Below are 22,807 nucleotides of genomic sequence, written 5' to 3' on the forward strand. Positions count from 1 at the left end.
CTGGGAACCGTCTTCCAAGTGGGACAGGCTGGAAATGGCCTTTCTTGGACAGCTGTCAGTGCCTGTAACTCACTCTGGCACACCCCGCTTTGAGATCCTGCCCTCAAGTTGAAAATCTTTGTCCCCCTGCTTCTGAGAAGCCCACCCCTTGCCCTGAGCAGCAGCCGTGGTGGGAAGAAGACCTGGCGGGGAGTTCCGGCTTTGCCTTGGGGAAGCGCCGTGGCCTCTCTGAGTCTCAGCTTTCTCAGCTGGAAGGGAGCATGACCCCATTGACCATGAAGGTTTCTTTGAGGTTTAAATAAGGAGTGTCCATGACAGCAAGTAAGCTGGAAGGTGTCACACATGTGGACGTTACTGCCACAGACCGGAAATTCATCGGTCTCTGCTCCTCCAGGTGCTAAAGAAATAGTAATTCAAGGCCATTGTTAAAGACAGAAAGGCAGAGTGCATTCAGGGAGCACTGCCGTGGGAGTTTGTAGCAGAAGAGAGAGATCTGCTGAGCTCTGACTCCAACCAGGACAAGCCAAGGGGCAGGGTGGGGTCTGTGGACAGAGAATTGCTGAGAGGAAGCAGACTAAGAGGCTTCTTTCAGATCGACTGCTTTGGATTCTTCGGTTGAGATGGCCTGCCAGGTGCAGCTACAATGGGAGGCAGAGGCAGACTCGGGAGAAAACAAAGTTTCTTATACTCGTGAGTCCCAGAGAGACGGGTCGAGAGGAGGGTCACAGGGCACAGGCTCCACCAAGTGGCAGAGGACCTGTGGCAAGGACCTTGTCAGGGCGGGGTGCACAAAAAAGGCACAGGCGATGTCACTGGTATGTTTGAATGTCACTGGGTCACAGTTGGGGGGTAGGAAGGGGAACTGGTGCTGGGGACCTCCTTGTAGGGGATGCTGAGGACAGTCCAAGGTGATCAGATAACAAAGCTGGGGGTGATGGGACTAAACGGTAATGGAAAAAATATAATAAAGATTAAATTTTAAAAGGATAGGGGTATTTTGATCAGATATCAGTGGGGGAGGAGAGGTTGTCACTACACTAATCCAACAGCATTCTTGCTGAAATTGAACTGACCAGGCCAAGGACACGTCCCAAGGTCAAGACCTTGAGGACTCAGAGGGCCTCCTAGAATTAGGACAAAGAGAGGGTCTTGGTCACTGGCTGCCTCTTCCCTCTCGCTTCCATATCTGTGGCTGGCCCGGGAAACAGGCAAACCAACGGCCAGCTGCTTCCGAACAGCACCGTCCTGCGTGGAAGTTGAAGGAGTGAGAGCGCCATGACAGGCATTGCTGAGCAAGGCAGACGGGACTTCTCCCAGCTGCACAGGAGCGAGCCAGCCCTGGTTCAGAGAGGCTTCCAGAAGCATGTCAGGGCAGCATTGTCCCGTGGGTACCATGGTTCAGGTCTCATCCAAGTAGAAGGGCCCAGGAAACTGATGCAGAAGAGAAGAACATGCCCTCATTCCCTCCCACGGGACAGGCGTGCCGGCCAAAGTGTCCAGATCAACAGGACAGGAAACGGACAACCAAGAACCTCCAGCTCATTCATCGCACAGCGCGCCCAGGACCCAGAGCCTGTGCTGAGGCCCAAGCAGGTGTTCCGCCGCCTTTGCCCCATCTCCGGAGTAGCGGACCCTGGCTTCACACGCAGGATCTGTGTGCATTGGGAAGCTGTGTGTCACAAAGCAGTCTGCTCAGCAAGCTGCTCAGAAGAGGAGGTGACGCTCACCTGGGACACTGACTGCAGTTCAGGTTGCTCCCTTACTGTGCAGGTGTGGGTGAAGGTGTGAGCAGGGCCAGCTGCTGCGATGGGAAGATAAAGGGCTGGTTTTACAGGTTAAATCAGAATGAGGATAGGCAGATTTGCCTCCGGGCGGCATGGGCTGATCTGCAACAGTGGACAGCATCGAGGAGGTAGGTGTCCAGCACCCCATTTCTTCCAGCCTGCTGGGCACCACCCCGATAAGTTACTGTCTCAGAACACAACCTTTTCAGCTTCTGTGCTGACGTGCATAGTAATTCAAGAAAATTGCTGGCAAAATACCCCAGCTGGCCTCTGCAGCGCTTTGCCTTTGAGGTTAGAAGAAGAAATCAGTAAGAACAACCTCCTGTGCCACCATCACTGTCCAAGCGCGTTTTCCAGCCACCGCCAATCCCACACTGTATGACATACCTTTAGTGATGCTTCTTGAAATGAAATTCGCAGATAACAACGTACCTACTCAGGTCGTTTTAAAAGATTCATAGAATGCCCTCACTATAATGTAACAAAGACATCAAAGAAATATATTTACAGTGAAATGTAGTATTTCAGTATGTAAATGCCGGGTCGCAGGGCACATGGGGGTGGGGGGGTGTGAAATCAGCAGGTACCCTGAGCCATCCACAGAACCACTGAACCCGACACCTACAGGCGTCTGCCCATGGACGTGCCGGGCTGGGATGGCAACTCTGACAACGCAGTGACTGCTGACAGGATGTTCAGAAAGATCAAAATTGTATATTATATATATAATTGTATATAATATTTACATAATCACATACAATTTATACTATATATCATATGTGATATATAATATATATTGTATACAATGAAAATTATATATATATGACTTATAAAACAGTTGCATTTTTGGAGAACTCAGTATGTATTAAATGATGTCCTCTCCACCACCCCGAAAAATCCTCTGGGTCATATGTAAAATGATGCAGTTAAGTCCTAAGTTCAGATCTTACAAATAGGTGTATTCCCTTATATAAACGCTCAGCAGACATTTACAAGTCGGCCTAGGAGAATTCCTGCTCCCAGGACATTCTGTGTACCCATCTGGGCCTCGGACCCACCACCGGCAGCATTCCCCAACAGTGAGAACCAAGAGTGTCCCTGCAGATGTTGTAAATGTCCACTAGGGGGCAGTGTTACCCTGCTGAAAAAGTGGGGTCACACTTTACCAACAGAAAATAGGGGTACGAACTTTGGACCCTTCAGGAGAGTTGGGAGTTTTCATCCGATTTTGCCTGGTCATTCGTGGGAAAAGTAACAGTGGCTCAGCAGTAAATCAGCACCTCTCAGGATTTCGAACTGGCAGCAGCGGTCTGGCCGGGACTGAGGTCACACCAAGACAGAAGCCAGGCTGGAGTGGTGGGAATGAGGCTGGCGCCTGAGACAGGAGGGAGCCTCATGGCTTCCCATCAGAAGCACCCATCTTACGTTAGATGTCAGTGTTCATGTGTCTGCATCTCTCTGATCCCACAGAGCAAGACAGGTCCAGATGGCCCCGCCCTGTGCTTGGCACACAGGAGGCCCTCCATAAATGTGTACTGATGGATGAATGTGTGGATTATCTGGTGTTGGGGAGACTCTAGCTTCTCCCTGTAGAGCTGAGACAGAAGAAAGTGGAAAGGTTACCAGGTCTCCGGGCTCCCTCCCCATGATTTAGCTTTCTGCCTTGTGAAGCTCTTGTTCTCCGCATCTCCTACTGTCACCACGTCACCACGTCTGAACAGAAGCAGGCCCCTCCACCCGGAGAGGAGCAGGGGCTGACCCTGTTTCACAGGAAGGCCCCGCCCACTCCTTGTGCGTCAAACTTCGGACCGACAAATCCTCAGAGACAGAGGGCAGATGGGTGGTCATGGTGGCTGCACAGAGAGGGGGTGGGAAGTGACCGTAATGGGTACAGAGTCTTTCTCTGGGCCAATGAGAATGCCCTGGAGTTAGGTGGTGGTGGTCGTCCGGCCCTGTAAACAGACAGACTCTGAATGGCACACGTTAAAGTGGCGAATGGTAAGTCATATACATTTAGGTTTTTTTGACTTTTTAAAAAGATTCTTAACCAGATAAAGTCTTTAATAAATCAGATACAGGGAATATAATGTAAAATGTGATGACTGTAGTTAATACTACTGTATGATACATTTGAAAGTTCCTAAGAGAGTGTTATGTGCATTTTACATGAATTTTTTTAAACATGTGATGAAAATAGGACAAAATGGGTACAAATCGGCCCTGTCTGATGTGGCTCAGTGGATTGAGTGCCAGTCTGTGAACCAAAGGGTCACTGGTTGGATTCCCAGTCAGGGCACATGCCTGGGTTGCAGGCCAGTTCCCAGTAGAGGGCACGTGAGAGGCAACCACACATTGATGTTTCTCTCCCTCTCTTTCTCCTTCCCATCCCGTCTCTCTAAAAAATAAAACAAAATCTTCAAAATGGGTAAAAATCACAGGCCAGGAAGGATGGACTTAGCCCGGGGGTTCAGAACCCTGAAAGTCAGCGACTAACAGGCCCTCTTGCATCTGTGTTCAGGATGCGCACCGAGGACTGTTCGTCCAGCAGCTGCGACCCACACAGAACCTGCAACCGAGAATCAAACTGAAGCTGTTCGGCCACTCGAGCTCTGGGAAAACCACCCTGGTGGAGTCTCTCAAGTGCGGGCTGCTGAGGAGCTTCTTCCGACGGCGCCGGCCCCGGCTCTCCTCCACCAACTCCACGAGGTTTCCACCTTCACCCTTGGCTTCCAAGCCGGCAGGTAGGCACCTCCAACCCAGCCCCTGTCTCTACAGTAGTTTGTTGCCCTCTCTTGGGTCAGGGTCTAAAATGAGTGGTGGCTTTGTTATGGTCACTTGATCCCGGGCTGACTAGATCCCACAGCCTGAGTGGCTTTCAGGTGGGGTCTAGCCCTCCTATTGCCCAGAATAGTAAGGAAAGGGCCTCACTGAAGTCACAGGCACAGACGCAACAGCTCACAGTCACAGACGTGCAAGTAGCAGAATTGCGTTGAGTTCCACTCGGGCCTCTGCTCCCGAAGGCGCAGAGAATTTAGACTCACATGGTCCCAGGCTGCACAGATCCAATACTGATGCCAAGGGTGGGGCCTCGCCCCATGCCTTCTTCCTGGAAGGCTGCAGGAACACCTAGAAATTTGAGGGTGTGGAGCAACAAAGTTGGATTCGCGTGGGATCACCACCCTGCACATTCAGAGCTGGTCCATGGTTTTGAAAGGCTCCTTAACGGTTTTCAGGGTTGATCTCTCTGCTCATGGACCCCCACTGGGAAGCGGGCCTCGCCATCTTCCTCTGCTGTACTGAGACACAATTATTGGTGGATTCATACCCACAATTTCAGAGTTACCTGTCTGTCCCCAGGGAGAAACACCACAGTGAGCACAAGGAAAGTGTGCAAGCTGGGTGCTACTTCTGAAACCCACTTTAGAGTGAGGGATGGAGGTTTTGCTAAGTAAGAATAAAGACCTTCGGAGATTTTCCTAAGTAGCGTCAGTTTTGAAGCCATGTGCCTCAAATTCCTTTTCTGTACATCATATCACAAAGGTCATATCGGTTCCCCAGGCTGAAAACAAATGTTGCACAGTTTGTGGTCCTGTGTCATCCGTCTCTCCATGAGGCAAGTCTGGGAAGCATTCATGTAGGCGGACAGTTGACTGAGATTTATATGCCCCTTTCCACCTGTTGTCTGAGCACAGCAGGAACTTGGAGAAAAAAATAACCAAAATGTATTTGTAATTAGAATGACTATGAAGTTGCTACCTCGTATTGCTGATGCGGTGTTTTACAGAAGCCGTGAGGGGTCCGGTAGGCTGCCCGCAGTCACACAGCCGGCAGTTGACGAAGTACCTGGCTCCTGAGCCAGTGCTAGTTCGTGACACAGCTTCTGAGTAAGGGCATCTGTGTGCCCACCTTTTCCATTGGCATCGCAATTTTGCCGGTGTTCCTAGTCCAAGGTCAGCCTCTGGAAGTTACAGTGTCTCCCGAGAGTGAGCCAGCTCTTTCCTGCAGTGGGTTAAGGTCACTCCAGTCCGAACCCCCGTTTTGGGGGTGAGGAGGGTGGAGACTGTGTGTGTGTGTAAAACAGAGAGAGATCTGTGTGGGTCCATGGCTGGTTTTTAGTAAGTCGTCATTGGGTATGAAGTTGGTGGCCCAGGTCCCATGAGCTAAACTGAACCAGTCACGCAGCACGTGGTATGTGGCTTCCCCTCCAGAAACAGATCTGGGCTGCTCAACCCTACATTCACAATTAATGTCTCCATTCATCTTTCTTGTGGTCAAGTTTCCACATCTGGAAAAATCTAGAAGTAGATTCTTGATAAAATTCAACTCAAGGTGGCCAGATTATCAGTAAGTCGCAATGTGTATGGCAACGTCCTCCAGCCAGTGCTTAGAGAGACATGGGTCAAGGGCTCAGTGCTGGAACGTTCTCTCCACCGAACCAGCCACCCCCGCTGCCGTCAGCACAGGCCTCACAGGGAGGCTGCTCCTCCTGTTCTCTCCCCTCCCTCCGGTCAGAGCTGCCTTCTTGGCCAGAACCCTCCAATGTCTGTCAAGGTCCCTTCTCAGCCAGGCCTGGGCTTCTTGGAAAGGGCTGCTAGGAGGTAAACACTGCTCTTTCTTACAGCCCACGGGCCCCAGTTCTTCAGAATCTCTCTGGGGTCCCATCATCTCAGAGGGCGCTGGGTTCTGAGCAGCATGGGGAAAATCTTCAAAATGTGTTCCCTTCTCCTGGGGGCTGACGTCCCTGCTCTCTCAGGAAGCACAGCTCTGCTGTCTGTGGTCCTGCAACTGAGAGAAAGTGCACTTGGGGGCCTGCAAAACTCAAGGTGACAAATGCTGGAAACATAGGAGAGAGGGCAAAGGGGACATCGAACAACTGATCCTCGAGCTGGCAGAGTTGCTGCTTCTTGGGGAGACAACAACAAAACCTAGGGAGGAGCCAGATAGTGTGGGAAGGTGCGTGGGAGGTACACATAGTGTGCACGGACCTCTGCTCCAGGTGCCGAGTTGGAGTCTCTTAATTTTGCACACTTGTGTCATAAGCCCATTTCACAGAAAAGGAACTGGAGGCTTACACGAGGTGTTTCTGCCTGAGGCAGAGGCTGAAACCCAGCCACCTGACAAGATGCAGTATGGCCAAGAGGAAAGAGAAAAATGCAATTAGCTGCCAACATTGAAAAAGGTGAAGGGATTTTTTAAAAAATCTGCCCTGGCTGGTGTGGATTAGTGGATTGAGTGCCCGTCTATGAACTGAAGGGTCGCCAGTTCAATTCCCAGTCAGGGCGCATGCCTGGGTTGCAGGCCAGGTCCCCAGTTGGGGGCGTGTCAGAGGCAACTATTCAATGTATCTCTCACACATTGATGTTCCTCTTTCTCCCTCCCTTCTCCTCTCTCTAAAAATAAATGAATAAAATCTTTAAAATAAATAAATGAAATCTTTAAGGGAAAAAAACCTCGTAGGTACAGACAATAGTATGGTGATTGCCAGAGACAGGGGAGTAGGGGAGGTAGAGGAGTGTAAAGTGGAGATAAATGGTGATGGGGGAGACTTGACTTGGGGTGGTGAACACACGATACAATATACAGATGATGTATTACAGAGCTGTACACCTGAAACCTATATAATTTTATTAATGTCATCACAATTAAGTCAATAAAAATTAGAATAAATTTTAAAAAAGAAAAAATCTGAAATTTTCACCTAAAAAGCAAAATACTTTGCTTCTTGTGAAAGAGTGGAAGCTTTGGCCACACTGGGTCACATTCCCACCTGGCACCGGCAGTGGGCAGGTGGGCAGCTGCCCGGTACAGAGGGCATTTCGTCTCATCTCCACCCAACCCCCTAATTCCAAGAGTCCCATAGGTCAGAACGGAGGGCTCAGACGCAGACTCACCCACCCCATGTGTGAAGTTTTGCCTTTTATAGAAATTATACTTCAGGAATGCATTGGCATGTGTGACCCCTGAGTCAAGGTCACCTGTAGTCAAAGTCAGAGGGGTAATTCAGTCCCAGGTCTGTCTGGCCAAAGCCAGGTGGCCCCCTGGAGGTCCTAGGCAACTACAGAAGAGATGCATGACCCGTGGAGGCCTGTGTTGCTTGGTACCAGGTGGTTGGTCTGCTCCAAGGGGTGGGGCGGGGGTGGGTAAAGTTTCTATCCAGAAAGTCTCTGGAAGACCCAAAACTCACTTTTAATTAGATCTAGACCTGCCTGAGGCCTGGATATAGCCAGGAGCCCTGCCCGCAGGCCCTATAGCAGGTCCCCTGCAGCTGGGTGAAGAGCAAGCACAGCCTGCGCTGAGGGAGCCGCCAGCAGGGGGCAGCAGCACGCAGGGCCTGGCCGCAGCCAGACGTAGTCTGGGCAGCTCAACAGTCACTTCCTGACCCTCACAAAACAGCGTTCATGATGTCCTTGGAAAAGCAGAGCGTGGCACAAATATGACATGAGGGCCACCTAGAGGAGCCCTGGTTGAAAGAGGGGGCAGGCCATACCGGATGGCTGTGGCCTCCAGGGAAGGAGGTCTGTTTTCAGAAACAGCAGCATCGTCACTTCAAGGTGGCACTGCTAGTTGGTGCCTGGGGGCCGTGCTCTGCCGTCTCCCAGACCAGCACTCCGGACACCCACGACCTCGCTGGAATGGTCAGGCCTTTTTCCTTTCCTGGGAGAGGTGCCCACATTAATGGCCCTCAGGCAGCCAAAAGCTTGTCTGCGGTAGGAAAATTGGCCCTTTGTGTTACGGTCTCCGGAAAACTCTGGAGGCTAAAGGCTGAGCCACCAACCAGGAGGCCGCCTTTCTCTCCCCTCGGCATCTCCAGTGCCTCCCATTGGCTGACCTCAGCCAGCAGCAAATGGCAAGCAAGCCTGGGAGATGCAGTCCCTGGGGTCGGCCTCTCTGGTACAAGAGGGGGCGCCAACCAAAGAATCAGGCCAACACACCCAAGAATCTTACACAAACCCTCCGGAAGCAGGAGTGGGGTGGGGACAGGGAGTGTCCTAGAAAAGCGCCACACAGGAGCAAAGGCTGGGAGGGAAGAGCAAGCGTGCATGCTGCCCCGTGCTGGTCTCACCGGCTTCCTGTCTGCCCGCAGTGTCCGTGAGCATCAACAACCTGTACCCGGGCTGCGAGAACGTGAGCGTGAGGAGCCGCAGCATGATGTTCGAGCCAGGCCTCACCAAGGGGATGTTGGAGGTGTTCGTGGCCCCATCCCACCACGCACACTGCTCTGCCGACGACCAGTCCACGAAGGCCATCGATATCCAGAACGCCTATTTGAATGGTACGTCCCTCCCACAGCAAAGGGGAGGGACTTCAAGCATCCCCTTGCCAGAGCTTTAGGTGATTCCGTAGAGGGAGCCTGTCCCCACGGGCAGCATCCCAGCTCCACAACCGACAGAGGAAGAGCCAGTGCAATGACGCTGGCAGTGGCCCAGGGCGGAAGCAGGGCTGGTTAATGCACCTAGCAAAGCACAAAGCAGGTGCATAATAGGTGCTTAATAAATTACTTTACTATTGAGTAAATTAATATGTTTTTTAAAGTCAAGCTAAACATCCCCTCGGATGGGAAATCTCATAAAATAGAATCCCTCTAGAAGGTTGATATACCCAATAGAGAAGAAGAATTATTTTTAAATACATCTACATTCATGGCTAATGCATTGATACCGACATAGGCAATTTTTTTTCATAAGTAAAATTTCAAGTATATTCTTTGCTCTCAAACCCTTCCAAGGGGTGAAGTTTTAGATGTAGCCAGGGATGGTTTACTTCCTCCCATAACCGCTGCATCTTCCCTGCAGTAACCCCGGGGCTGCAGGCCCCCATCTGGGCCCAAGTCACTGGAACAGCAGGCCCCTGCTTGTGGAGACCCAGTTTAGATAAAGATAAAGCAGTTTCTCCAAGACTCAGTTCCCTCAGCTGGGACGATTTTATGAGCTGATATTCCTAAAGGGCTTGCTACCGTGGCTGGCACAGGGAGGCAGGTGGGAACAGCTTCATGAAGGCGCCTGTGTGTGTGTGTGTGTGTGTGTGTGACCTAAAGTGGAGGTTCTTAATCCACCGAACTACGCCAGGCAGGCCTTAACGGGAGGTCCTTAAACCCCTCCTTGCACCAAATGCCCTGGAGGGCTCGTGAAAACAGACTGCCCGCCTCTGCCCCAGAGCTTCTGGTTCAGCAGGTCTGGGGGTTCCCAGGTGATGCTGCTGCTGGCCCAGGAACCCCACTTTGAGAACAATACCCCCCAGTGGAACAGAATTAAAGGGCACGCACGTTTTGCCCTCTTAAAAGTCAAATGTTCTTCGAGCAAGCTGGCCCTGCAGCATAAAGACAGGAGAAGCATGTCCTCGTCACCCACCGTCCCTGCCCCTCTCCCTCCACAGGCCTCCTCCCCATCCCAAGTCTGGTTCCCAGGGCTCCCAGTCTTCAGGGGGCCTCTTTCTGTGTTCCAGAACTTTTCACTCAAAGGACTTAGCTGCCAGACGTTGAGGGTCGTGAGCCCCAGGAGTGCCTGTGCTCAGGGGGAGGCACTAGAACGGCCCTGGGGATCTTCCACAATGACCCAGGCGTACGTCCCAAAGATATTACAAAGGCAGCTCTGTATTTAAGTAGGTGCAGAGACAAACAGATAAACGCTCTGGATGGCACCATCCCTACTGGAACCCTCCAAAGTGCTAAGGAAAACTGACTGAAATTTGGGGGTGGCGTTTCACAACAGTAAGCCTCATTTTTCTCTGTAGGAGTTGGCGATTTCAGTGTGTGGGAGTTCTCTGGAAATCCTGTGTACTTCTGCTCTTATGACTATTTTGCTGCAAACGATCCCACATCAATCCATGTCATCGTTTTTAGTCTAGAAGAGCCCTATGAGATCCAGCTGAATCAAGTTGTTTTCTGGCTCAGTTTCCTGAAGTCTCTTGTGCCAGTTGAAGAACCCATAGGTAAGCTGAGACGCCCCTGGATGAGCAAGCACCCTTCCTGCTGGCCTCCCCTCCCCTCGCTGGGCTGGGCTCCTATAGCTTGTGGCCAACAGCCGTGGACACCTACATCCCTCCTTCCTACGCTATGATTTCCGCTCTGGAAGTTCCCTGAGGCTCAGCTGTTCGTTTTGTTCCACAGGGAGTCGTTTCATGACCACATATTTCTGCCACAGAGACCTGAGTCTGAGCTATTACTCCTTAAGGGCCAGTTCTCACTCTCTTCCTATATTTCAGAGCCGTGGTCGCTTTCATTGGGTGCAAGGTGGAATACATCCTTTGATAGCGACTGCGCCTTTCCCTCGTGGGTACATAATTCATAAGCAGAGTGAGCTCTCCTGCATTCTGTAGTTCCATCAAAAAGCAAGAAAGAAGGCCATATTGACTGAATGCATTGTCTTGACTTTATCCTAGAGGAGAAAATAGCATTGTTCTTTTCCTGTAACAAAAGCAGCAGCTTTCTCTGGCAAGATACAAAACTTAGCAGTCAATTTTTCCTCTGAAAAGCCTGTACATAATTAAATAAATTGAGCTTAATTCCCCACAGGGTACCATCACTTTATTTCTTTCTCTCTGTCTCTTTCTTTTTATGGTTTTGTCTTAAACACTCCCAGAAGTGAGAGCTTGTCATGTGGATTGCAGGCGTTTCCCTTCTCAGTCATTTCCGTGGTGTTGCCGCATTCACAGGGTTTCCTTTGGGCTTGGAAAGGGCGACCCCCGGGTCAAAGGTCAGGCTCTCCCCGCTGCAAGCAGGGGCCATTTGGAGATAGATTTGAGAAGCGTCCTGTGTCCTGTGTTCTGTGGTCGGTTCTGGTCCATTCCTGAACAGCTTTTCTCAAGACCCAGAGGACAGGCCCATTTTATTATCAGCAGGGCCTAGGGCCCAGGGGTCGCAGGGCACAGCGAGTCCTGGGCCTCAAGTCTCCAGGCAGGTTGCACGTCCACCTGGAGGACAGCCGGGGCCTACAGCCAGCTCAGCCCCCCTCACCTGGGGAGGAAAGGTGACCGGGAAGGAGGACCCCCCTCTGAACCAGCTTTCTCTCTGCCCCCAGCCTTCGGCGGCAAGCTGAAGAACCCACTCCGAGTTGTCCTGGTGGCCACGCACGCCGACATCATGAACGTTCCCCGCCCGGCTGGGGGCGAGTTTGGATATGACAAAGACACAACACTGTTGAAAGAGATCAGAAACAGGTGAGGGTCTTCACAAGGACTTTGGGGGTAACACAAACCCAAGTCCTGTGAGCTACCAAAAGGACTGACAGAAATTAAAGACCTCTTTTCTCTGGTTGCCTTCTTGTTGTACTTTTCATTTTTATCCAAGCAATGAGTACACATAATAACAAATCGAACAGTAGTAAATGGCATGGGACAAAAAGAAAGTCTTTTTCTTATCACCTCCTGGTCCCACAGCCTAGAGATAACTTCCTTTAGTTGTTTTATGGTTTTTTTCCCCAGTTTATTGAGGTATCATTGACAAATACAATTGTAAGATAGCTAAAGTATACACTATGGTGATTTGATATATGTTTACAATGTGACAGGATTCGCACCATCTAGTCAATTAAAACATCCATCATCATATTTCTCTCTCTCTTTCTCTCTCTCTCTGATTCTGAAGTTCTACTCTCAGCAAATTCTAACTGTAAAATACAGTGTTAGCAACCATGGTCACCATGGGTGACCATCTATACATTAGATGCATAGTTTATTCCATCGTTTCAGCTTTCAGTTTTTTGGGTGATTATCACAGTGCCACTGATCAACATTTCTCATAATATTGGGTCAGAGATTCATTTCGAGGGTCCTGACTACCCTCCGAAATGGGTGGGATGGATCGGAGTGCAGTGGAGAATATCAAAGTCTACTTCCCGTCAAGCTGTTCTGTAACACTTGTGTTTCACTTACAAATATGGACGTGCACACAGCCACCCTGTAAAAAATACATGCAGGGTGGGGCAGACACACGTAGGCTTACCGTTGTTCATATGGAGAATAATACCATGATTAACAAATTACACTACAGGATAAACCCTGTTTCGCGTCCTCACAGCCGTGAGCCTCCGTCTGCCCCGCCCTGTAGTCCTACTCAGCGTCTATCAGCAGAAAGTTTAAACCTGCAGCTTGGCGTCCTGTGCCAGCAACTTCGTTTCTCTTCCACGGAAGACAGCAACCTGTTCTCTTCCTGGTGTGAAAAATAGGGCTCTGCCCCTCTCTTCAGACCTAAGTTGTAACTTTCATACCCACCCCCTACTCTTACTCTGTCAACTGCAACAGCGTCTCCTGTCGGAACGCGTAAGGGGAGCCCGTCAGGCCTCACCTCGCCTGCTTCAGAGCAGCCGACATCTTCCCACCCGTGTCCCCGCCGTTGTATGGGCCCCGAGGTCCTCGTCTGCGTGACCGGAAGCTCGTGGGTGTCTCCAGCCTCTGCCCCCGTGTCACATCACAGAGCCCAGCCAGCTGCGGGGAGGGGGACCTCTGCAAGGTCGCCGGAACTCCCTGGCCCTTCCCAGCCTTTCTGGCCCTGCCGTGGAAACACCCCTGATGAGGCTGCCGCTCTTCCCTTATTAGGTTTGGGAATGATCTGCACATTTCCAACAAGCTGTTTGTTCTGGATGCGGGGGCTTCTGGGTCTAAGGACATGAAAGTGCTTCGAAATCACCTGCAAGAAATACGGAGCCAGATTGTTTCGGTGAGTATACCTGGGAAGGGCAGGACCCCTGCCCCTCCCCCATCAGGGACCCCGCGAGTTGGGTATCTTTGTCCTGCCCTCTGGTTCGGTTCCGTTTTCTGGGCACCCAATGGGAGTCAGCTGCGTGGGCATGCTTTTACCCTAAGAAAGAGCAGAGAAAGAAGGCAATGGCTGTGAGGTAAAGGGGTTGTGATGAACAGAGGGGTGTGATGGACAGTGTAGGAAGTTATAACAGTGTTAGTGGTTTGTTTAAAAGTGAAATTGCTTTTGACAAATTACAAAAGCAATTCCGGAGTGACTTGTAAAGGACCATATGATTTCACCTATGATTTCACCTATACATAGGATATGAAAAGAAAGTAACAAACGATCACACAAAACAAAGAGACAGAGTCACAGACACAACAGAAGTGGTTACCAGAGGAGACAGGAGCTGGGGGAGGATGAGGAGGGTAAACAGGGTCAAACCTATGGTAATAGGGAAGACTTGACTTCGGGGGCAGAGCACACAATGCAATATGCGAGTGATAAAGAATTGAATGCTTGAAACTTACGTAATGCTATTAACCATAGTCACCCCAATAAACGTAACACATTTTTAAAAAATAGAATGGTACAGCCCTGGCTTGTGTAGCTCAGTGGGTTGGACGCTGGCCTGGAAACCAAAAGGTCACTGGTTCAATTCCCAGTCAGGGCACGTGCCTGGGTTTCAGGCTGATTCCCCAGTTGAGGGGCATGTGAGAGGCAACCCAAGGATGTTTCTCTCACTGTCTTCCTCCCTCCCCTCCCCTCTCTCTAAAAAATAAAAGCTTGATTTAAAAAAAATATTGATGATACCAAAACGTGACATGAAATATTTTAAAAATGCAGAAAAGTCTTTAAAAAGTCACCACCATTTATTGAAAGGCATAAAGTAATGGATGAATAAAATGGAATGAGACTGGACCTGGATGGCACGATCTTAGTAAACATGTCACTTTCCCAAGTTATATAAATCAATACAGCTCCAGGTTGCATCTGAAAGGGATGGAGAGGACTGTGTTTTCAATCTTAACGTTCTATAAAGCAGCTGTCACAACTGGATATGAGCCTCGAAAGAAGTAAGGTTAACTCCTAATCACTGTATAGCCCAAAAATAAATTCTAGGCAGATTAAAGCCTTTAAGTGTAAAATAAAGCACTGTCTTTAATGGAAATGTAAGAGAATGGAATTTAAAATAACTTGGGGCTGCTTTGGTAAACCTTTCAAATGAAGATAGAAAACCCCAGGAGCTGTCAAAGAAAATATACCTATTTGACAACATAAAAGTTAAATGTTTCTTTTCTGGCAAACAAATTCTATAAACAAAGTTACAAGGTGAGATAGACCGGGGAATTATATTCTCGATGGGTTTGACACATCCAAGGTTATTATCCATCATATTCACAAAGTTCTCTGAAATAGGCGTGAAAAGGGCAAACGTGCCCCTAGGGAGCTTCTGCTGCCCATGCCTGTGAGTACAGGGAGCAACTGCCTCTTCCACACCGGCCAGACTGCCGCCTCCTGCGGTGAGAGCTCACTGCCCCCCTGACAGGACCTGCATCGCCAGGCCCCACCTGCAGGCATGCTTGGGCAGTTTTCCTGGGCCCTCGCCTCCCACGAAACCGCACAAAGCCCTGCCCTGGCTTTCTGATGGGGCCCCACCAAGGCCCAGTCAGCAGCGGGAGTAGTCTGGCCGAGTCTCAGAGGAGCTCCGTCCCAGAAGCCTTTGGGTAACAATCGGGAACCACGGTCTGTGAAGGGTTCCCTGTGCCTCCCCACCAGGTGGAATTGGGGCCTGTGCACACCAGGCTACAGGATGTCTGTGACCTTGGATGTGGCATGATGTCTGCTTCGCGCACACACCCTCAACTCCTGAGGTCAGGCAGTTGGAACTGCCTTTATCCTTGGGAATTTTGCTTTTGTTTTTTGTTGGGTTTTTTTGTTGGCTTTTTGGGGTTTGTTTTTTGGCGGGGGTTGTCTTTTGAGCAGGGAGTAGAATTTTGCTGACCCAAAAGCTGTGATCTACGAGTGGACTGCCGAATGAATGATGCAGTGCAGTGTGGATTTTAATTAGAAAGGAGTGGTCGAGTCGATGAGTCCGTAGCATAGACTAATTTATTTAACCAAGTTAAAAGATTAAAAACTCATTTTAAGCCAATTATCAAGAATTCGTCCAAACAGAAATAATATTTCCACAACAGTCCCCATGAACATCCAGCCTCCCCCCAAGTCCCCACAGCTGTGAAGTGACCTGTCCCGCCTGCACCTCCCAGGTCTGCCCTCCGATGACTCACCTGTGCGAGAAAATCATCTCTACGCTGCCTTCCTGGAGGAAGCTTAACGGACCCAACCAGCTGATGTCGCTGCAGCAGTTTGTGTATGACGTGCAGGACCAGCTGAACCCCCTGGCCAGCGAGGAGGACCTCCGGTGCATAGCACAGCAGCTGCACAGCGCCGGCGAGGTAAGGGCCCTGCGAGCCCAGCAGGGGTCCCGGAGGCATGGGGCGAGGCTGGCATCGGGGCGAGGCTGGCCTTGAAGACGAGTTTGGGAGCTTTCCCTCTTGGGTGTTTTGGGATAGTGTGAGAAGGATAGGTGGTCATTCCTCTTTGGATGCCTGGTAGAGTCCACCTGTGAAGCCTTCTAGTCTTGGAATTTTATTTGTTGGGAGTTTTTTTGATAACTGATTGACTCAGGAAGACAGAAAATCTGAACAGACTGACTACTAGAAACAAAATTCACTCTTGGAAGATTATGTTTCTAGAAATGTATCCATTTCTTCTAGGTTGTCAAATGTGTCGGTGTATAATTGCTCATACTGTTCTCTTACAGTCCTTTTTATTTCTGTTGTTGGGGTTGTCTCTTCCCTTTTCTTTCTGATTTTACCAATTTAGGCTCTTTCTCTTCTTTCTGCTCTTGTTTTTCTTGATGAATCTGGCTAACGGTTTATCTATTCTATTTATCTTTTCAAAGAACCAGCTCATAGTTTCATTGGTCTTTTCTGTTGCTTTGTTTTTGGTTGGTTTTTATTTTTGGTCTCTAGTTCATTTACTTCTGCTCTGATCTTTATTATTTCCTTTCTTCTACCCACTTTGGGCTTTTTTGTTTGTTTCTACTTTCTTTAGGTTTAAGTTCAGATTGTTTACTTGAGACTTCTCTCATTTCTGGAGGTAGGCTTCTACTACTATGAATTTCCTTCTTAGAACTACTTTTACTGTGTCCCAGGATTTAGACTGTTTCCATTTTCATTTGGTTCAGGATGTTTTTTATTTCCTCCTTGGTTTCTTCATTACCCCATTGACTGTATAATAGCATGTGGTTTAGCCTCCACATGTTTGTCTTTTACTCTAGTTTTCTTCTTGTAATAGATTTTTAGTTTTATATGGTTGTGATCAGAAAATATGCTCGATGTGATTTCAGTCATAAATTTACCAAGACTTATTTTGTGGCCCAACATGAGGTCTGCCTGGAAAACATTCCATGTGCACTTGAAAAGAATATGTATTCTGCTGATTTGGAGTGAAATGTTCTGTAAATATCTGTTAATCCATATGATCCAATGTGTCATTTAAGGGCACTCTTTCTTTGTTGAGTTCTTTCTGAGTGACCTCTGCACTGATATAAGTGGGTTGTTACAGTTCCCTTACAAGTATTGTAACCCTGTTGATCTCTCCCTTTATGTGTGTTAAGGTTTGTTTTATGTATTTGGATTCTCCTATGTTTGGTGCCTAGATGTTCACAAATGTTACCATCCTCCTGTTGGATTGATCCCTTTGTTATCATGTAATGCCCGTCTTTGTCTCTCATCCCAGTCTTTGTTTTAAAGCCCATTTTGTTTGATATAAGTATTGCTACCCCAGCTTTTAAAAAATTTTCCTTTGCATGAAATATCTCTTTCCATCCATTCATTTTCAGTCTTTGTGCATCCTTTGATCTGAAGTCAGTCTCTCGTAGGCAGAATATGCACGAGTCTTGTTTTTTATCTACTCAGCCACCTTATGTCTTTGGATTAGTGCATTTAGTGCATTTACATTTAAAGTAATTATGGATAGATATGTATTTATTGCTATGTTATTAATTGTTTTCTGGTTGTTTTTGTAGATCTGTTTCTTCTTCTCTTGCTCTCTTTTCTTTTCTTTTTTTAACTTTATTTTTTAGACAGAGGGAAAGGAAGGAAGGAAGGGAGGCACAGAGGGAGGGATGGAGGGAGGGAGGGAGAAAGAGAGGGAGAGAAACACTGATCAGTTGCCTCCCGCATGCCCCCAGCCAGGGACCAGCCACAACCCAGGCATGTGCCCCCACTGGAATCGAACTGACAACCCTTCGAGCCACGCCAGCCAGGGTGCTCTCTTTTTAGTTGATGGTCACTGAAGTTTGAACACATTCTAAAAGCATTACATTTTTTACTCACCCACCCAAGTTATGTTTTTCAGATATTCTACATCTTTTGTGTGTATGTTTCTATGTCCCTTAATTTGTTACTATGGTTACACATGCTCTTTCTACTTTTGTCTTTTGCCCTTTATACTAGCTTTAGAATTAGTTGACCCACTACATCTACTAGATAGTTGCCTTAGTCAGTGAGATTTCTTTTTCCTTTCCTATATTTTCTTATTTTTAGTTTTGACCTTTTGCTCTAAATTTCTTATAATGCTGGTCTGGTGGCAATGAGCTCCTCTCACTTTTGCTTGTCTGGGAAACTCCCTCTCCTGCAATTCCGGGTGATAACCGTGCTGGGTGACGTGCTCTTCATTACAGGCCTCCCCTCCCCACGGTGCGTGTATCACGCCAGTCCCTTCTAGCCTTCACAGTTGCTGGTGACAAATCAGTTGAGAGTCTTACAAAAGATCCCTTGTACGTTACTAGCAGCTTTTAAGATTCTCTCCTAATCTTCAAGTTTCGGCATTTTTATTTTTATGGGTCTTGGTGTGGGCCTATTAGGGTTCATCTTGTTTGGGACTCTGTGTTTCCTGGACTTAGATGTCTGTTTCCTTCACCAGGTTGGTGGAGTTTTCAGCGATTATTTCTCTTTTATTTTTTTTTGCAGGGGGTGGGGAGGTGGATTTTTTTCTTTTCATTGACCAGCTGTTCTTTCTCTTTTTTTCCCCAAGATTTCACTTATTCATTTATTTTTATAGAGAGGGGAAGGAGAGAAAAAGAGATAGAAACATTAGTGTGTGCTTGCCACTGAAGCACCCCCTACTGGGGACCTGGTCTGCAACCCAGGCATGTGCCCTGACTGGTCATCGAACCGGCGACCCTTTGATTCACAGGCCAGCACTCAGTCCACTGAGCTACGCCAGCCAGGGCACCAACTTTGGGGTTTTGAAGGAACAAATGTGACTGGTAAAGCTAAGGTCCTCTCTGACCATCACCTCCAGTTTCATTCCTCACTGGCCACACTAGGGCTAATCACTGTCGTGGTGGCAGTCTTTCCAGAACTTTTTTATGTATGTATGTTAAAAATGTACAGTGTAGTTTAACACCCTGTCTTTTTTTAAGTCGCAAGCCTTCAGAGAAGTTGAGAGACAACAAACCCTCATATAAATTGACCAGTTGTCAACATTTTGCTACATTTGCTTTTATCCCTATCTCTTCTATTTATTTTCTTACTTACTTTGCAAACATCATGACATTTCACCCCTAAATAATTTAGCCTGTATCGCCCAAAGAGAGGACGTTTTCCCACATGACCTCAATATACTGAACTATCACACTCTGGATGCATAGTGGTGATATAACACTGTCATTGAATATATAGTCCTTATTCAGATGTTATTGGCCACTTATGCCAATAATTTTTCTATTGCTCTTTTTACTTATATATTTTGGGGGATAGAATCCAACCAAAAATCACTCATTCCATTTGGCTGGCTGCCATCTCTCACATTTTTTTGTTTTATTTTTTCATTGCACTGAGCTTTCCCCCCGTCCCCCCTTAATTTACTACAGTAGAACCTCACAGGGTCTTAATTTAGCTTTGTGGGGTTTTTTTACTTGCTTCTGCATTTTTTTTACCTGCTTCTTCTGAGCTGAGGAGGGGTGGTTTTGGTTTTTTTTCCAAGTTGTTTGTTTGGATTGACTTTGGAGAGAGAAGGGGAGAGAAGTACCGATGGGCCATTTCATCCACCCAGGCACTCATTGGTTCATCCCTGCGCTGTGCCCTGACCCGGGACTGAACCCTAACCCTGCCTCTCGGAATGACACTCCCACCCACTGAGTAACTTTCCAGGGCTGCTCTGACCATTTTTAAAAGTCTGTGGTCTTTTCAAAGTGTCTTTTATAACCTTCTCAAGCTGGTTTTCCGGCACAGTCATTGATTTTTGAGATCCCGCCGTCTGGGTGCTCCAAGTCACTCCTTGGGCCTCTGCTCAGATTCTGTCACTGCACAGGCCCTTCTGTGCTCCGAGCAGCTCGTGCCTCTGTCCATTTAGGTTTCAGGGTGTGACCTCTTGTTTCCCCGCTGGCAGATCAACATCATGCAGAGCGAAACAGTCCAGGACGTGCTGCTCCTGGACCCCCGCTGGCTCTGCACCAACGTCCTTGGGAAGCTGCTGTCCGTGGAGACCCCGCGGGCCCTGCACCATTACCGGGGCCGCTACACCGTGGAGGACGTCCAGCGCCTGGTGCCCGACAGTGACGTGGAAGAGCTGCTGCAGATCCTGGATGCCATGGACATCTGCGCCCGGGACCTGAGCAATGGGACCATGGTGGACATCCCCGCCCTGATCAAGACAGACAATCTCCACCGCTCCTGGACAGATGAGGAGGACGAGGTGATGGTCTATGGCGGTGTACGCATTGTCCCCGTGGAGCACCTCACCCCCTTCCCATGTGGCATCTTTCACAAGGTCCAGGTGAACCTCTGCCGGTGGATCCACCAACAGAGTGCTGAGGGGGACGCAGACATTCGCCTGTGGGTCAGCGGCTGCAAGATAGCCAACCGCGGGGCCGAGCTGCTGGTGCTCCTGGTCAACCACGGCCAGGGCATCGAGGTCCAGGTCCGCGGGCTCGAGTCGGAAAAGATCAGGTGCTGCCTCCTGCTGGACTCAGTGTGCAGCACCATCGAGAACGTCATGGCCACCACGCTGCCGGGACTGTTGACTGTGAAGCATTACCTGAGCCCCCAGCAGCTGAGGGAGCGCCACGAGCCTGTCATGATCTACCAGCCACGCGACTTCTTCCGGGCGCAGACCCTGAAGGAGACCTCGCTGACCAACACCATGGGTGGGTACAGGGAAAGCTTCAGCAGCATCACGTGCTTCGGGTGTCACGACATCTACTCGCAGGCCAGCCTAGGCATGGACATCCATGCGTCGGATCTGAACCTCCTGACCCGGAGGAAACTTAGTCGGCTGCTGGACCCGCCCGATCCTATGGGGAAGGACTGGTGCCTTCTCGCCATGAACTTGGGCCTCCCTGACCTTGTGGCAAAGTACAACACCAACAGTGGGGCTCCCAAGGAGTTCCTCCCAAGCCCAGTCCACGCCCTGCTTCAGGAATGGACCTCCTACCCCGATAGCACAGTGGGCATCCTTATGTCCAAACTGCGGGAGCTGGGGCGCCGGGACGCGGCAGACTTTCTCCTGAAGGCGTCCTCTGTGTTCAAAATCAACCTCGATGGCAATGGCCAGGAGGCCTATGCCTCAAGCTGCAACAGCGGCACATCTTATAATTCCATTAGCTCGGTCGTGTCCAGGTGAGGGCAGCTGTGGCTTGGGCAGGGTGTCTTCAAACCGCAGAAGCAAGGGGGATGCAGCCCCCATGTCTCCCATCAGAGGTTCCGGGTGCGTCCCTTCCTGTGCCCACGCACTGAAGGACGCCACCCCCCTCCCACTGCACCTGTTTCTCTGCTACTCCCTCCCTCCCTCTCACACCTTCCATCGTGAGCAAATGGTCTTTCTAGCTTAAGAGCTGACCATACCTCTTCCTTTGGCCATTGGAAAAGCTAGCATCCCTCCTCTCCGTGTTCAGGACTCCACCTCGCAGCCTCTAGTACCTTGCTTCTTACTGATAATTTTATTGGAACTCCTAACTTTTCAGTGCAAATTTTTTAACTATTATATTGATTGTCCTTTAAATAAAAAAGCACACATTTATCCAAAATGTGCATTTCTTAAACTCTTTTCTTTGGTTATATATCATGTCCTCAGCTTATCTTTTTTATATTTATAGGAAAACCCCTCATGTATGGACTCCCACTGTATGATTTATAAATAGACAATATGTGAGTGCCTTTTGCAGACGAGGGGGTGTTTGAGACCATCCAAGTCAGCCAGGAGCTGTCACCAAGGAAACGCTCCCTCTCTGTCCCTTGCTGTGTGCCGATCATCGCCAGAGGTGCTTCACCCTGAGGTGTGTCCCCCCCACCGGCAATTTTGTGTTTTCTTTGGCAAGGAAAGGGGAGAAAGGATCCTCCTCTAGAGCGAGTTCATGGCCAGTGTTGTTGCTGCGATGAGACACGTGTTCATTAGCCTTTGTTTAAACATCCATGTGAACGTCCACAAGGAAACGACAGACCGTCACGCTTTCTCAGTCCCTCCATCTCAGGTAGAAGATTGACACAGCCGTAGGGTTCTGAAGATCCGTGTGCGAATTCAAAGCCCGTGACTCATGACTCGTGGCAGTCCGTTGTCATTCGTGCATAGCAGACGGTTTCCCGCGTTGAGATCCTGTTTGATCACTTCCTGTACTTGAAGTCTAAAAAAGGAAATAAAGGAAGCAAGTTTTCTTGCAGTGCTTTTAAATTGTGATAGAGTTTTAAATTCACACGAGGGAACATGTCCTAATTCTTCTGTCCTGAGAAGCATGTAATTTTAATGTTATATCATATGTATATATATATGCAGTATGTATATACATATATATTAATACAAGTATTTTTACTTAATCTATAAAATGTAGTTAAAAAGTCATTTGTTTTTCTTTTGTTGTTTTTTTTCTTTTTAAAAAAAATAAACTATATTGCTTGTTGCATTAGTTTCTTGGTCTTTAATTCAAAAGGAATTCTTTTTTTTTTTTTTTTTTGCTTTGTCTTTCCTCACCACACCCCACCCCACCACGCATGGTGGGGCAGACCAATCTGATGGTGGGGAATCCAGAAACTCGCTAAACCTGGGTGTGAAACACCACCCAGTTTATTCAGGTGCTTAATTATGGCTAAAATTGGGAATGGTTTGGGAAAGAAAAAGGAGCCCAGATGATTTTCACATTTACTCTCACTTTAATGAAAAGCAGTTCCTTCATTTTCCCTTGGGTGAGCCAGAAAGACAAGTAGAATCCTGTAGTCTCGGCAGCGGGCAGACAGGAGTTTCCATTTCGATAGGAAAGTGGAGAGAAGAGCACCCTGCA

At 48.7% G+C, this 22,807-nt stretch overlaps 1 protein-coding gene across 1 annotated transcript in view; it reads left to right on the top strand.

Moving 5' to 3' along the window:
* The window catches only part of DAPK1 (death associated protein kinase 1), a 177,236-nt gene extending 155,087 nt beyond the window's left edge, over positions 1-22,149 (top strand). The window contains exons 20-26 of the mRNA XM_037036143.1: positions 4,303-4,525; positions 8,869-9,057; positions 10,515-10,712; positions 11,801-11,939; positions 13,317-13,437; positions 15,732-15,920; positions 19,927-22,149. Coding sequence (XP_036892038.1) covers positions 4,303-4,525; positions 8,869-9,057; positions 10,515-10,712; positions 11,801-11,939; positions 13,317-13,437; positions 15,732-15,920; positions 19,927-21,159 — 2,292 coding nt within the window. The 3' untranslated portion in view covers positions 21,160-22,149. The remainder of the gene's footprint in view (positions 1-4,302; positions 4,526-8,868; positions 9,058-10,514; positions 10,713-11,800; positions 11,940-13,316; positions 13,438-15,731; positions 15,921-19,926) is intronic.
* The last annotated feature ends 658 nt before the right edge of the window (positions 22,150-22,807 follow it).

Source organism: Sturnira hondurensis, unplaced genomic scaffold (assembly GCF_014824575.4).
Source record: "Sturnira hondurensis isolate 20B ecotype Veracruz unplaced genomic scaffold, ASM1482457v3 Scaffold0022566, whole genome shotgun sequence".
In the NCBI taxonomy this organism is placed as follows: Eukaryota; Metazoa; Chordata; class Mammalia; order Chiroptera; family Phyllostomidae; genus Sturnira; species Sturnira hondurensis.